Source organism: Cygnus atratus, chromosome 19 (genome assembly GCF_013377495.2).
Source record: "Cygnus atratus isolate AKBS03 ecotype Queensland, Australia chromosome 19, CAtr_DNAZoo_HiC_assembly, whole genome shotgun sequence".
NCBI lineage: Eukaryota > Metazoa > Chordata > Aves > Anseriformes > Anatidae > Cygnus > Cygnus atratus.
The window spans coordinates 3,414,699-3,429,077 of record NC_066380.1 but is presented as its reverse complement, the minus strand read 5'-3'; the positions used below and the strand labels follow the sequence as shown (position 1 = coordinate 3,429,077).

General features: G+C 47.3%; 1 protein-coding gene across 1 annotated transcript; it reads left to right on the top strand.

Annotated features, from left to right (window-relative positions):
* Positions 1-1,672: 1,672 nt before the first annotated feature.
* On the top strand, positions 1,673-13,969 carry PPP1R26 (protein phosphatase 1 regulatory subunit 26). The gene is made up of 3 exons (XM_035555326.2): positions 1,673-1,839; positions 5,022-9,134; positions 13,683-13,969. Exons 2-3 carry the CDS (start codon positions 5,083-5,085, stop codon positions 13,729-13,731), a joined length of 4,101 nt encoding a protein of 1,366 aa, XP_035411219.1. The 5' UTR covers positions 1,673-1,839; positions 5,022-5,082; the 3' UTR covers positions 13,732-13,969.
* Positions 13,970-14,379: the final 410 nt, after the last annotated feature.

Genomic DNA, 14,379 nt, shown 5'->3' with positions numbered 1-14,379 from the left:
GCCTCAGGCTGAAAATCTGCATGCTCCCCAAAAGAAGCACCTTTAGGGTGAAAGCAGACAGAAAACCTTCTACAGCATGTGGCATATGCCAGCCCCACATCTTGTGATGTACTGCTGCAGATTGAGCACAAAAACATCAAAAAAGCCTTGCAGCAAAGAGCTGCAGCATCCAGCACCTACCCTGCACCTGTACCAGGGACAGGGCAGGCTCAGTCTGGGAGCAACACCAGTTCCAGCAACACCTCTTTCTGCAAGGACAGAATGGATTCACCTTGGAGCCAAGCTAAACTCTCGCTGATGTGTAACATCACATCAGGAAACTGTCCCCTAACTCCGAGTTAAACTTCTCCTGAGTTGCGGGGCTGCGATGTGCTGTCAAAGCTGCAGCAGAAGTGGCAGTGTCAGTCACTGTGCTAATGCAAAGAGCCTAGAGCTTTGAATGGAGTGACACGGAAAACGATTGTGTGATACACCTACGAAGGGCAATGGGCCCTGACATCCACCACATTCTTGTGCATTGGGAATAATTCCTTTTACCTCGGAGGAGCCCAGCGGGATGGGAGCACAGTGTCTAGTCTGCACGGCCACAAGCTGCCACCCTCTTCGTTCTGGGACCCTTTGTACCTGCTGTTCCCCACTGCTGTTCGCTTGATGTTTCATCACCTGAGCATTTTCCCTGTGATTTCAGCAACACCCAGCCAAAAGATGCCAGCTTCACCTGTACTATCAAAGGTATTCAAGCACCATGACTATAAAATGCACTGGCAAAATGAAAACAGGCAGCGCCTGGGGTTAAGGTGCCAATTTTATTATTTAACAGAAAGTAAGAATGGAAGTGCTTGTGAAGATGTAGAAACCAAGAGCTATGAGTGATCCTGCAGTTTTTAGTGAAGGAGCAGATTGAAATGGGTGTCCCGTAAGGGAGGATTCTGGTGCTTTGGGATCTGTAATGCCGTCGGCATGGACATGGCTCTGCAGGGAGGGAACAGTCATGGGTGGGTCAGGACGGCCGTAACCCCAGAAAGCACAGGGGTTTTCCAGTGGGTAACCTGTACTTGTAGCAGAAAGTTTCTGGAAAGAAAAATAAATAAAACAGGCTTTGGCTCTTATAACCGGTTTGAGCATTGCATCCCAAACTTTAGGTTTGGGACAGCAAGTGGCATGCTTTGCTGATGTTTTAAGCCTTTCCTCCCTCTGTCGGCTCCCTTCGCGCCCCGAAGGAAGCGCTGCGAGTTCTCCTCGTCCTGCGGGCAGCACTTTGCAGCCCATAGGGACACACACCCCGCACGCGTGTTTTCATCCCCAGGGACCCCACCACGCGTGTTTTCAGCTCACTGGACGAGGTACGAGGCCCACACCTCGCCCTGACCCCACCGCGGTGCTTCAGCAGGCCCCGGCCCCACCGGGACCGGCCGCCCCCTTCTCCTCCTCCCCCCGCAGCAGACCCATGACGAGGGCTCCAGCCTCTTTCCTGCGGGCCCGGCCGTGCCTCCCTTTGTGCCCCGGCGGCGGGGCCGCCCCGACCCGGTGCTGCCCGGCCCGCTCCCCGCCCCCCTCCCCGGTCCCCGCCGTCCCCTCAGCGAGCACCGGCGGCCTCCGAGGGCCCGGTCCGGCCGCCCCCGCCTCCCCGGCGGAGCCCTGCGGCGCATGCCTCCCTCTCCCCGGGGGCAGGGAAGGAAGCGCCGCCCGCCCCTGCACCAAGCGCGGCGGGCAGCGGCCGCTCGGAGCTCGGGAACGGGGCGCAACGGAGCGGCTGCGACCGGCCCGGGGAAGCCGCCGGGACGCCGCTGCCTGTCCCCCCCTCCGTCCCCGCCTCGGTCACCCCGGCGGCGGCAGCAGGTGAGGGCCGGGGGTCGGGCGGAGGAGAAGGAGGAGAAGGAGGAGGCGGCGGGGCCGAAGCCGAGGCCGAGCCCGGCTGAGGGCGGCGGAAGGCGGGAAGGGGGAGCCATGGCGGCGCCGCTCGGCCCGGCCTGCCGCGGGCACGGGGAGGGAGGGAGGGGGCGCCCCGCGCAGGCGGCTCCGCTGGCCCCGGGGGGTGGCCGGTGGTGTCCCCTGGCTGCTAATGGGGGGCCCCCCAGCCCCAGTGGGTGCCCTCGCGGTGTGGGGCTTCTTCATGGCTTCTTCGTGTCCCCTCATGTTCTTCTGGGGGCGGCCGGAGTGGGGGGTGGCTCCTCACGCCTTCCCCTGGGTGCCCCCCCTGTGGGTATCGCGGTGGGTGGGTGTCCCCTCGTGTCCCCTCACGCCCTCAGTGGGTGTCCCTGTGTGTCCCCTCACGCACAGCCTTTGGGATGTCCCCTCACGCCATCTGTGGGTGCCCCTCAGCTGAGTGTCCCTTCACACAGCAGCCCCCGTGGGTGTCCCGGTGGGTGGGTGTCCCCTCATGTCCTCCACACCCTCTGTGGGTGTCCCTGTGTGTCCCCTCATGCACAGCCTTCAGGATGTCCCCTCACGCTGTCTGTGGGTGCCCCTCAGCTGGGTGTCCCCTCACATAGCAGCCCCCATGGGTGTCCCGGTGGGTGGGTCCCCCATCATGTCCCCCACACCCTCGGTGGGTGTCCCTGTGTGTCCCCTCATGCACAGCCTCTGGGACATCCGCTCACACCCTCTGTGGGTGTCCCTCAAAGCCACCTCACGGTGGGCAGGACCCCCCCACAACCCTCAGTTGTCCCCGCTGTGGGTGCAGAGCCCCCCAGGAGGCGGTGGGCACTGGGCGGGTGACAGGCCTGCCGCCATCTCCTCGCCTGCCCCTTGCGCCATCCTTCCCCTTCTCCTGCCCCCAGAGGGGAAACTGAGGCACAGAGTTGGGGGACATGGAGAAATTATGAGGGATGTGACACCTTGGTTGGGGGGGCTTTGGGCAGCCTGGGCTGGTGGGGTCATGTCAAGGCAGGGGGTGGCACTGGGTGGGCTCCGAGGGCTGTCCCAGCCCAAACCAGGCTGCGATTCCATGAATTGTGCCTGAGAGAGGGTTTTCACCAGGGTGAGGAAGGAGCAGCAAGGTTGTCCCCATCAGCCATGGCTGGAGAGCAACAAAGTTGTCCCCATCGGCCGTGGCTGGGGTTCAGCATCCCTTCCTAGCCCCAAGCATCATGGTGCATTACCTGTAGCCACAATAACCATCGTGTTTTCTCTCCAAAGGCAGTCATATTTCGGCAGTAGAGGTGGTAGATAAATACAGGTGTTATTAACGTGCGTCCCTTTGATTTACCAGTGCACAGCTGACTCTCAGCAGCTGCCACTAGGGTGTTGGCCATGGCCTGAAGGGGTGGTGTGAAAGTTAGTCTCAGTGCTGTGTAATGTTTGTAGTGCCACAGCCATCCAAGTGTGGGATAATGAAGATGTTTGCCCCTTCTCTGGAAACTGTGGAAGTAGGTTAATAGGAAATATGTTTTTTTTTTAAAAAAAAAAAAAAGATTATGAAGCTGTAATCTTAAGTATGTTAATTGCATTTCTTCAGGATAATTAGGTATTCTAATTTCTAGAAGAAAAACCGTCTTTAATTTATCATTGCCCCAGTGGATGTGTTGGAGACTGTTTTAGAAAATTTGTGTTCATTCACATTTTTCTAAAAGTTTCAGTTGTGACCTGCATCACAGCAGGCTTCTCAGCTGTTTCTGTGAGACGCTTCCCAGGGTAGCTCGTGGCTTTGTATGTGAAAGGCTGGGAGGGCTTGGATTTTATTGGCGAGTGTAGAGCAGAAGTAAATCTAAACTATCTTCAGTTGACTGAAAAGGTGGAATTTAAACAGCGTGTCATGTTGCTCCAAGTACCAACCATCAAGCAAGGGTGTTCTTGATCACTACACTTAAAATTTTAATTCTGCAAGACTGATGTTTTGAAACTAATTAATACTGAGGAATAGGAAACCAGCAATGGATGTCCAGAGCCAAAGGTTTGGGTTAAAATGCGTTAAGATGCTAAGATGTTCTTCGGCAGAAAATCAGCAAGTGAAAAGGCAAAACGTTATCAGCCGTGTTTTCAGAGCTAACCACCCTGTGGACGTTGTGTAAGGCATGTTCAGGGTGACTCTGCCTCGGTCAGTAAGATTTCAAGAATATTCTAGTCTCCCAACAAGATGGCAATAAAACTGATCCCGGAGCACAGGTCCCAGAATACTTTTGACACAAGCATTTGTCATGTTGTACTACAATCGGTGTTGGAGCGCTGTGCTCTTTTTTAAAGTGATAAAGCGTTGTCATCCCTGGTTGTCTGTTACCTTTTTCTTAGTAGCAAATACATTTATAAGTTTTAAGGAGTTATAACCATAGTCATTCGTTAAAATATTAAGAATGATAGTTGTTTAAAATATTGTTAAATATTATTTAATCTAATAAATTCTCTAAAATACTTATTGCAACTGATTAATTTGAAACCAAAGCTAGAGAATAATGGACAGGAGTAAAGCTGGAGAGAATTCGGAGGTAAAAGCACATCTGTAGGCTCGTAGAGTGCGGTGCCACATTGCCATTGGAACTTGCTGAGTTTGCAGGGGAGACGGTGTATCGGGCTTGTAGAAGAGCCCTACTGCAGTATTTTATTTTAATGGGGGCTGCCGTATGTCTTGTGCCAGCCAGGTATTGTTTTCATCCCACCAAACGATGCTGCAGGTGAAACCTTCTGCCCCTGAGGGACCATGTGGAAGTTCTGTTTGGGGTGTCAGTTGTTCTGTCAACGATTTTTTTCACTGTCCCACAAAACAGGCCTTGCTCTGTTTGGGGTTTATAATATAATACTGCTCTCGCAAATACCTGAAGATTTGCGTTTACCAAAAGGTTTTATCCTGCAGTGAGGTCAGAATGGTTTCTTTCTCGGCGTTATTACGGTAGAGCACGTTTCAGGAAGAAATAGGTTCCCTTTCTTTCTCCTCGAGCTGCCCAAGTTCCTCTGCTGTATGCGTTTAATACCCAGCCAGAACTAATAAAAGCTGTCCTGGGTTTACAGTTTCTACTACCGAGTGTTATTACATATCTAACTTCTGAAAAGTTCCAAGTCATAAAATATTTTCTTCTTTTTTATCGTAGGATGGAAAAGAGACCGGTCTGAAAAACGCCTCCTTCGTGGACTTTGCTGTTGCCTGCTAGAATGTTCCTTATGAATGCTTCTCCCTTGGTAGCTCTTCAAACACAATGGGAGTCCTTTGGGCCAGCAAGGAATTGTAGATACCCTGTTTGCTTCTCTGAATCCGAAGGGAACGTCACTAGAACCTCTGTAAGCGCAAAAGTTCAGATGATCATAAACGGCCTGCAAAGTCAAGAGTCTCCCCTGGGTATGAACAATGAGTATGATTGTATTATGCAGAAGAAACAAAAGGGAGAAAAGGGCACCGGTAATAGGGTCGCATCCAGCACCACGTTGCTGCGGAAGCATCCTAAATATACCGAGCGTGGTTGTCCTGCTGGTTCAGACGACACTGAAGTGGAAGTGAACGTGGGATTTGAGACTCTCTTGCTTGATTCTGATAGTGACGACTCTGTTGACCGAGGTATAGAAGAAGCCATTCAAGAGTACTTGAAAGCAAAAAGCAAAAGTGACCAGTCGTTACAGAGGAATGCAGAGTGCTCTGAAAATATAAGCAGAGACAAAAGGTTTAAGAGACAGTTCTCCCAGAACAAAATGTCTAGTGACCTGCTACCTGTGAAATTTAAAGCAGAGATGCTCTCTGAAGAGTACCTTTCTGACCAGCTGGGACTTGGTAAAAGGCTACAGCCTGCTTCCCCTCAAAGCATCAGCAGTGATGATTCCTTTGAACAAAGCATACAAGCTGAAATAGTGCAGTTCTTGAATGAGAAAAAGCAGCAAGAAATTAGCAAGTGTGTAATCGGGGAGGATAAAAAAGATTCCCAGGTGAGGTCTGTCCTAAAAAGCAACAAACAACCGACAAACAAAACAAATTGTGGTGCTATGAAGCAAGATTGTAACGCGCTCCTCTTGAGACACCATCCCAAGCTACGGAAAACCAGCACGCAGTCCAAGTGTCTGAAGGCTAAAATCCAGGAAGAGCCCGGTGATTTCAACCAAGTGAACCGAGCGTATCTAGAAATGGCCACTGCCAGCCAGCCCTGGTTAATGCAGCAAAATAAAGAAAGTGGAGCTCATTACTGGGAAACTAGGGGAGCGCTTCTGAACGAGAGCATGCACGCCTCTGACTCGAGTAGCGATGATGGTATTGAAGAAGCCATTCAGCTTTACCAGCTAGAGAAGATCAGGAAGGAGGCAGGTCACCCAACAGGCTCTGTCCTTTTGCAAAGGGAGCAATTTGACGCAAAGGGGATAGCCGACATTTCTGCAAGCCTGACAATTAGCTCAGCAAAAAGTGCCTCACCAGAACTCCATAAGAACCCTATCGGCAACAAAAGAAAAGAGATTAATTCGAAGTCAACAGAATTAGAAAGCACCAGCAATGAATTTAACAAGCTGTTTAAACCACTGAAAAAAGCCAGACACTTTGTACCTCCGGAAAACAAGATTGCTGCTTGTGAGCTCACACTGCAGGCCTCTTGCAGGGCAGACACATCTGCAGAACTCATGTGTGCAGAAGCTATCCTTGATATTTCCAAAACAATCATGCCAACCCAAATGGGAAGTGACAACAGATCCCTCACTACAGACTCCTTCTTTTCTCCCCAGATTCTCTCGTCCTCCCATTGTGAAAGTGACAACAGCCTCGTGGACAGTGATGATAGCATAGAGCAAGAAATCAGGGCTTTTTTGGCTCTGAAAGCTCAGTCGGAAAGCCTCGTAACAAAGCCTTCCAGCCTGTCACACTCGATCCAGATGCCTTTGCCGTCTGATCAAAACAGCCTCACTGGTACTCTTGAGCCTTCTCTTCCCAAAACACTGAAGCTATCACTGAGTCGTAAAAGGAGACTTAAAAGGGAAGGCAGAATAGTGAAACAAGATGCATCAAAAGCACCTGAACAGCTGGGGACGGGATTTTTCCAGCCGGATACCTATTCAAAATCTCCTCTGCTCCACGAGGGGTGTGCCCCGAGCAGCCCTGAAGAACTCTGTGATGCCCGGAGGCTCGACAGCAATGAGACTACCCAGCAGCAGCTGATCTCTTCTGAGCTGTGCGCATCTGCTGACAAATACGTGGCCTTGGATTCTGTAAATCCTTTTTTGCAGGTTCAGAGCGGTGCGAGAAAGCTTATGAAAAATACCACCCAAACTCAAGAGAGAGACGGTTCAGCTGATGAGAGCAGTTCTCTGGATAGTGATGAGGACCTTGATAGTGCCATCAAGGACCTTTTACGGTCTAAAAGAAAATTAAAGAAGAAGTCTAAGGAGCAGAAATCTCAATGCAAGAAGAGAGTTAGGTTTACCGAGACAGACGCTCAGCTGCTGGATGAATTTAGTAGCCTCCAACAAAATGAGTGGAAATGTAAAAATCCTGTGCTACTGAAAAGTTGCCTGTCAAAATCTAGAAAAGCTGTGAAAGAGAATGCAATCAGAAATCCTCCAGACAACATAAATGTCAAACTTTCAAATGAAAGGCCAGAAACCGTTAAGAACTTAGAGTTTGATTTACAGCTTAAAAAAGGATATAAACCCGAACCAATTTCAAACCAGAATAACCTGCGGGTAGCTAAGAATAAAAAATGTACTTTCACAGCTGCATCAGACGCTGATGATAGCAGTTCAGTGGATAGCGACGACAGCATTGAACAAGAAATCAGGAAGTTTTTGGCAGAAAAAGCTAAAGACTCTGCAAGCAATTCAGAGATGCAGAAAGATGATGCAACTCTAGACCTATTGAGGGTGACCAAACAAACTGCTAATAAAGGAAAAGCAAAGCAACAGCCAGTTGAAAATGAGGTTGGCCTCTTGCTGGGTCAGAGTAAAAAGACTAAGGTGTCCCAGCAAGCCAACGAGTTGAAGAACTCTCAGAGAACGGAAGGGAAAAGTGCAATGTTACTTGACAGTGAGAAAGCTGCTCCCTCGGCGGAGAACGTTTATCTTCATACTACTGGTCAGTCAAAAGCTAAACAAGGAATGGGGGGGGTTAAAGGTGGTGCTGCTGGTGAGTTACCTGGAAACGCAACAGGTAAAAAGGACATCCCTAACAAAGAACCTGTGCAGAAAACACTTCCAGCTAAAAACAGCAAAAACGAAGGTTGTAAAGTACGAAAAGTGGCTAATGCGAAATCTCGATCTAAAAGAAAGAACACCTTTCACTTAAAAATTTCGAGTAAATTTATCGCGGGTCTCAAGTACGCTCGGGAAAGGAAGAAATCCATGCTTTTGATGAAAAAGCAAAAAGCAGAGCAGGCGCTCAGCCAGAGCAGTGCATTAGGAATGGAGGTAGATTCCCAGGATACGGACGTACTTAAGCAGGGAAGAGAAGCCTCCCAGCCAAAAGGTGAATTTAGCGGGGAGAATAAGGCAGCAATAAAAGAATCCAGTTCTTCTCAGAAGCTCGCTGTGGCAGCGTCAGGTCCCCATGTAGCAGAAAGCTGTGAAAGACTGGAGGCTGCTCCTTTGTATATCACAGAGGAAGCTGAGGGTTGCCAAAAGGCTGCTACTGCAGGAGACCACTCAGATTCACATTCGAGTCTCCCCTCGCAGGAACGGAGCGTGGCAGCAGTAACAGCAGATAAGGCTTGCAGAGGAACATCCAAAGCTGAGAACAGAGAGATATGTATGAAGGAAGGAGATATCCACAAAGACAGCTGGGCAGGTTTGAATTTAGGTCCCCCTCTCCCACAACACGCTATGGCAGCAGTAAAAGCTGATAAAGTTAGTGGAGAGACGTGTCAGGAGAGTATACGTGTGTGCAGTAATGGAGAGAATAACCAGCAGGACAGCGTGTCAGACCCAAGTTCAGGTTGCCCGCTGCAGGAGCTAACTGTAACAACAGTAACAGCGGATAAAACTAGTGGAGGAGCATGCGTGGATAACAGTGTGCACGCGTGCGTTAAGAAGGAAGAAGTTCTCCACCAGGACAGTGACAGGCAGGAAGAAATTCAGGTATCCAGATCCAGATTGGAAGGAAAGCTGCCCGCCCTGCAGAATAGGGAAGCTGATTGTGAACTGGACCAAGGGCAGGAAGTTCTAGACAAAAACTGTGCAAAATTTACTGACGTACCCGCAGGGGACTGCCCAGATTCCCTCTTGAAAATAAAGGTTTCAGATATGTAAGTACACTTTTTTTTCCCCACAATAACAGTATTTTTAGAAAATAACTGTCGTTATAATTATCTTGATAAAACTTGAGACATGAAAGGAGAGATGGTGGGAGAGGCTGACATATGTATATCACATACACACTAATGTGAAAAAGGCATCTATTTAACAGGGATGTCACAGATAAACATACTTAGGTTTTGTAGAATTTTGTAAATTATTTAAAGCGCTCTAAGGAAATATTTTTTATAATGATTTTTAGGGCTTACATGACTACAGGATACTGTAGTTACTGTAGATAAGATGATGCTGGCTGATCATGCTTTAAATTATGAGGCCTCTAATCATATATTAAAAGGAAACCTGTTTGCGCGCAGAACATACTTGGCAATCTGTTGAGAGATCCTAGGAAAACACAGCATTTGATACGAGTGCTGTGCGTCGGAAGCAGACTATCTGACATTCGTTTACATTCAAGTTGCCTTAGGACAATCCTTTGTAGTGGTTTTACGCGCGGGTCTCGGCTCTCCCACCCCGAGGACTGTTGGGTGAGCTCGCTGAGCAGAATTCCGGCGGCGGCGGTGCAGCTGTGGGTGCGCAGATCCGTCCGTGAAGATCCAAACGCAGATCCAGGTAAACAAAGTGGGTCAGTCTGTCCACACGGCCTGTGTACGGCGATCTCAGCAGCCGCTGAAAGTACCTTTCGAATGCTGAAAACCTCCTGCTAGCAGGTGATTCAAAGCACAATTGAAGTTGAAAGAAAGTGAAGGAGCATGTCTACTTAGACAACACGACTTCTGTGGATTTCACTACTTACGTACTCGTGGGCCTGCAAGGCTGAAACCATTTCCTCGTTGCTCTCGAGTCCAATTCTGATGCCCTGCAGTTACCCAGAGATGGGGTTTGATTTTTCCGAATGAACTTTCTTCGATCGAGTGCCCTTACTTTCCTTTTTCAAAAGTGGTTTCTAAAATGTTACGTTTCTGTGAACTTTTTTCATTTACAATTTTTGTGCAATAGAGCAAAGCTAGGTTTGCTGTAGGAAGTTCCTAACGTAAACGCCAAGGATATTTTCAGCACTGTTCTTTCATACTGATAGAGTTCTCTCTGCCTCTCTTTCCAGCACCTGGAATAAAGCAATTTTTCACTACTGTCTTTTTATTTGTACTGACTTTAAATGACATTGAAGTAGTGCGTTCATATCACAATAAAAGTGTCCCCACACCGGTATCACTGAAAAATCCGAAAGGGGTGAATTTAAGCTGTTGGCTTGTTCTTTCATTTTCGTTTGTGTGTAGTGAGGTCCTTTGAGTAGTCCGTTCTTGCATCTTGTCCTGTGAATTGACTCAATATTCTCTTTATCCAGTCTTCTGCAGAACTTCTCTCAGCCAAGCTGCCGTTTAGCGTCACTTGGTTTCTTAATCACTTCAGCAGTCTTCCTGGAGGCTGGCCTTAACGTCGCAAAACGGAGCAAAAGCAGTCGAGAACGGATCCAGTATCGCTTAGTGTCCCCAGATGTGATTGCATTTGCAGAATATTGGCAAACTGCAGCGTAGCATAGAGTAGAAAAAGTAACCGTGGCTTGTAGAGAAATAAAGAACATCCTTTGTGTGTTTTTACTGTTGTGCAGTTACATTTTAAACACGTCTGTAGTGGTCACTTGACATTTCTTACTGTCTGGCCACCTTTTTGTAGTCCTTGGGCTGGTTGGTTGGCTTAAGAGATGCAGTATGCTAGGTCATTTCATTTTTGTGGTAGGATACCTTGGGAAAGTGTTTTTTACTTAGCTCACGTGCCTGCACTAGGTCTACACGGGCATGTATTTTTGTCTGCCTTGGATCGGTTGCAGGATTTAGGCCTTTTGTTTGGAATAGGTAAATAGGCTGGTATTTTAAAATAGAAGTTTTCAGAGTACCTTGCTTTAAAAGGATTAAACTGTGCTTAATAGAGAGATGGAAGCACTATGTACTGTTTGTATGAAATAAGCTGAATGTTTCTCCTCAAAATTTTCAGTAAATCACCATTTAAGATTTAAAAGGTGTCTTGTGCCCCTGTCAATGTGTCTGTGTGCTCAGTACTACTCGTGAACTGATTCACTTCCAGTTAAGATGCAATTCCGATTACCTTGTGCTTTAAATAAAAGCTAATTTCAAACAGCACTTTTTTAAAATTGATAAACTTGATTTGTATATAGGAAATGGTGTACATTGATAAGTTTATAATGTTTAATAAACGGGGTTCTGACCATGGACCGTGAAACCAGAGTGCTCCTATGGTTTGTTCTCATCATCAGTAGTGAGTAGTGTCTTTGTGTCACAGCTTTTCCCTCCTGTCCAAAGACGCAATTAACTTCTGCCGGTAACGCTTCTGAGTGAAGGATGTCTCCTGCAAAGTCGGTCACGGCATTTGCGTCAGCTGAGCCTGGGAACAGGATCTCAGTTCATCTGCTGCTCTCGCTTCTTGCATCCTGCTGTCCTCAGCCACCAGCAACCCGAGACCGTAATCCCCTGTGACAATAGCTTGTGCTTTCCTCGGGACTGAGGCAGAATCCACATCCTAAAATATGCGACTATCTAAGGGAATGTTCTTAAAAAAGGCAGAAGGAGAATGTACAAAATATATAGGTGTAAAAAAAAAAAAAGTGCATATTCTTGGAGGTGAGGAGGGTGCTTGCAATCCTAGCAAAACTCTAAGCAGTTTTGTTTCCTGGGGCTTATGGTCAAGAAGTGGAGTCTCTCAATGCTTGCCGCTCTCCCTTAGCAGCACGAGGGGTTCCTCCCTCCCTCGGAGGCATTGTTCAGCAGGTGAGACCTGTGCCTCAGGCGGAAAGCACTCCGCGTGGGACTGCGTGGCATCCTCATAGCACAGCTGCAGCCCCCAGAATTTGGACGAGATCCTTTCTGTCATAGCAGTGAGTCCAGGAGCCCCTGATGGTGTGGGGAGAGAATGAGCGTGTTTTCATGCTCCCCCCGGGGCACGCTGCAACACCCAGCCCTGGAGTTCTCCCGGGAGGCAGGGAGACCGAGCTCGTCTGCGGGCTGGGAGGGAAAAAATCGCACGGGGCTGAGTCTCCGTGGATGCGGTACTGAAATGGATGAGGGTTTTTTTTTCCCTTCCTATTGATGCCGATTATAAGAGGCAGCCAACTGCAGAGCAGGCAGAGGCTGTGCGCCCCCCGACCCTTTTTTGGCATCCCCAGTGACAGCTGCAAGGCACTGGTTGAGTGCCCAGAACAAACCTCCTCCTCCCGTGATTTCGGCCCTCCCAGGGAATTAATTTCATCCTCTATCTACGGCAGTATGCACATGGGGCCATGAACTCAGCTCTAATCAAGAAAGTAAAGAGGTTACTTTTTAAATGACTGCTGGTTTTGTTTTTTAATGCTTAATTACTTTTTCATTCAAAGCGTAAATCTAATTGGGATGTTTAGTTACCAAACTGCTTATTGTGGCTACTGGTAACTTACAGCACCCCGAATGCAATACCAGAGTTCTCAGATAAACCTGTGCTCGTTCAGGACTTTGAAAAGGAGTACATTGTTTTATTTTTATCACAGCAACTATATTTTTCTGTGCCCCAGGAAAAGCAATCTTCAAGGATCCTCAGGGGACCACGAGGACTACCTTCATTTTATATAAGCAGTTCTTTGCTGCTATTTTAGGAACGTGTAGCTGCTTTTTTAAAAGGAGGAAACAGACCACCTCTGCCACCATTTCCTTTGTTAGTGTCTATGTTGGTTGGTTGAAGTTTTTCAGACCTCTGAGAACTGCAGTTTGCCCTGGTTTGACAGCGCAGCCTCAGGTGATTTTAGCTGCAAATTTGGAAACCTTGTTTTCGAAATAAAAAGTAGAAAGAGCCTTTCAGGTAAATTCTCTGTGGTAAAATGTGTCAGTGTCATCTTTAGAATGGTATTTTCAATTTGTGCAGGTATTGCTAAAAAAAATGTAAGTGTATTGGGCCTCTGAACACCTAAACAAACAGGCCAGTATATCTTACGCCCGCAAAAGCAGGGAAATGTGAGAAAGCAGAAACAGGGAAAGTACATCTTTGACCTAAGTAAGGTGAACAAACATAAGTGCTTAAGTGAGGATACAGCAGAATCCAGAGAAATAGGGCATGCAGAAGGGATGAGGAGCTGCGAACTTGTGTAGCCTTGAGCAAATCCACGTGCAGAGGCACATCTCGGGGCTGGCTGCAGCTGAAGCCTGCATAGTGCTCCCTTCTCAGCTGACCTCAGAGGAAGTGAATGGGGTAGCTTGGACCCCCCCCGTTTCGGGATACAGATTATATGAGGGTGATGCAAGGTACACAGCGTGCAGAACTGGTTTCAGTTCAGGAACAAAAAGGGGAGTAATTAAGGCAAGGAAGAAAAGAGGTGGGTGTTTCCAGATCAGCTATGAAAAGAGGTAGAAAACAGGTGACAAAAGCCACTAAATTTATATTTCAAGAGGTAGCTTCATCCGTAAATTATTCCACCTGCAGAAAAATCTGTGGATAAAAATATGTGTAAAATTGTCACAACTGTTTGTATTAATTCTGCCCTTCATTTTTCATTTCAGGAGAAGAAAGGGAAGTTATGAGAAACCCGAGGCATTGTCTAGAGTCTAACAGAGGAATAGCAGTGAGTGCTAAAGGGTTGCTTATTTATTTTCATGTGTTAAATGTTAAAAAAGTTAACTTTTCAGGTCCATTTCTATGTTCAATATGTTTACTTGTTCAAATCTGTTGGTGTTTTTTCAGCTATTGTCTTTGAGATACCCAAATTAATTGCAGTGTATGACTGGGATTGTTTGGTAGCCTTGATTGAAATCTTGCTGGTGGATTCTTTGAATCTTTGAATGTTGAAAAAAAAAAAAAAAAAAGTACAGGCTCGGTGACATGCTGTTTGGTTTTGAACTTCATGTTCTTGGACTTTTGATTTTTACTTAGTCACTTTAACTAAACAAATAGTTTACCTTACCCTTACCTAACAAATGTATTTAAATTTATCATCTTGTCATGCTTCCTAAATGGTTTATAAGACTATATAAAAATGACACAAATATTTATAACAAATGAAGAATATCTTTGCTGTGGTACTAGCACATATTATACTGTTGTGTTTTTTTTGGCTATCAGCTGGAATAGTATTATGCTTCTTTTTTATATATACTATCACTATGTTTAACTGGTAAGGTCAGAGATTCTCATCCATAAAGAGGCTAGTTTCTCTTCAAAAGTAGTTTTTAAGTAAAATATGATACGGTGTTCCTTTTA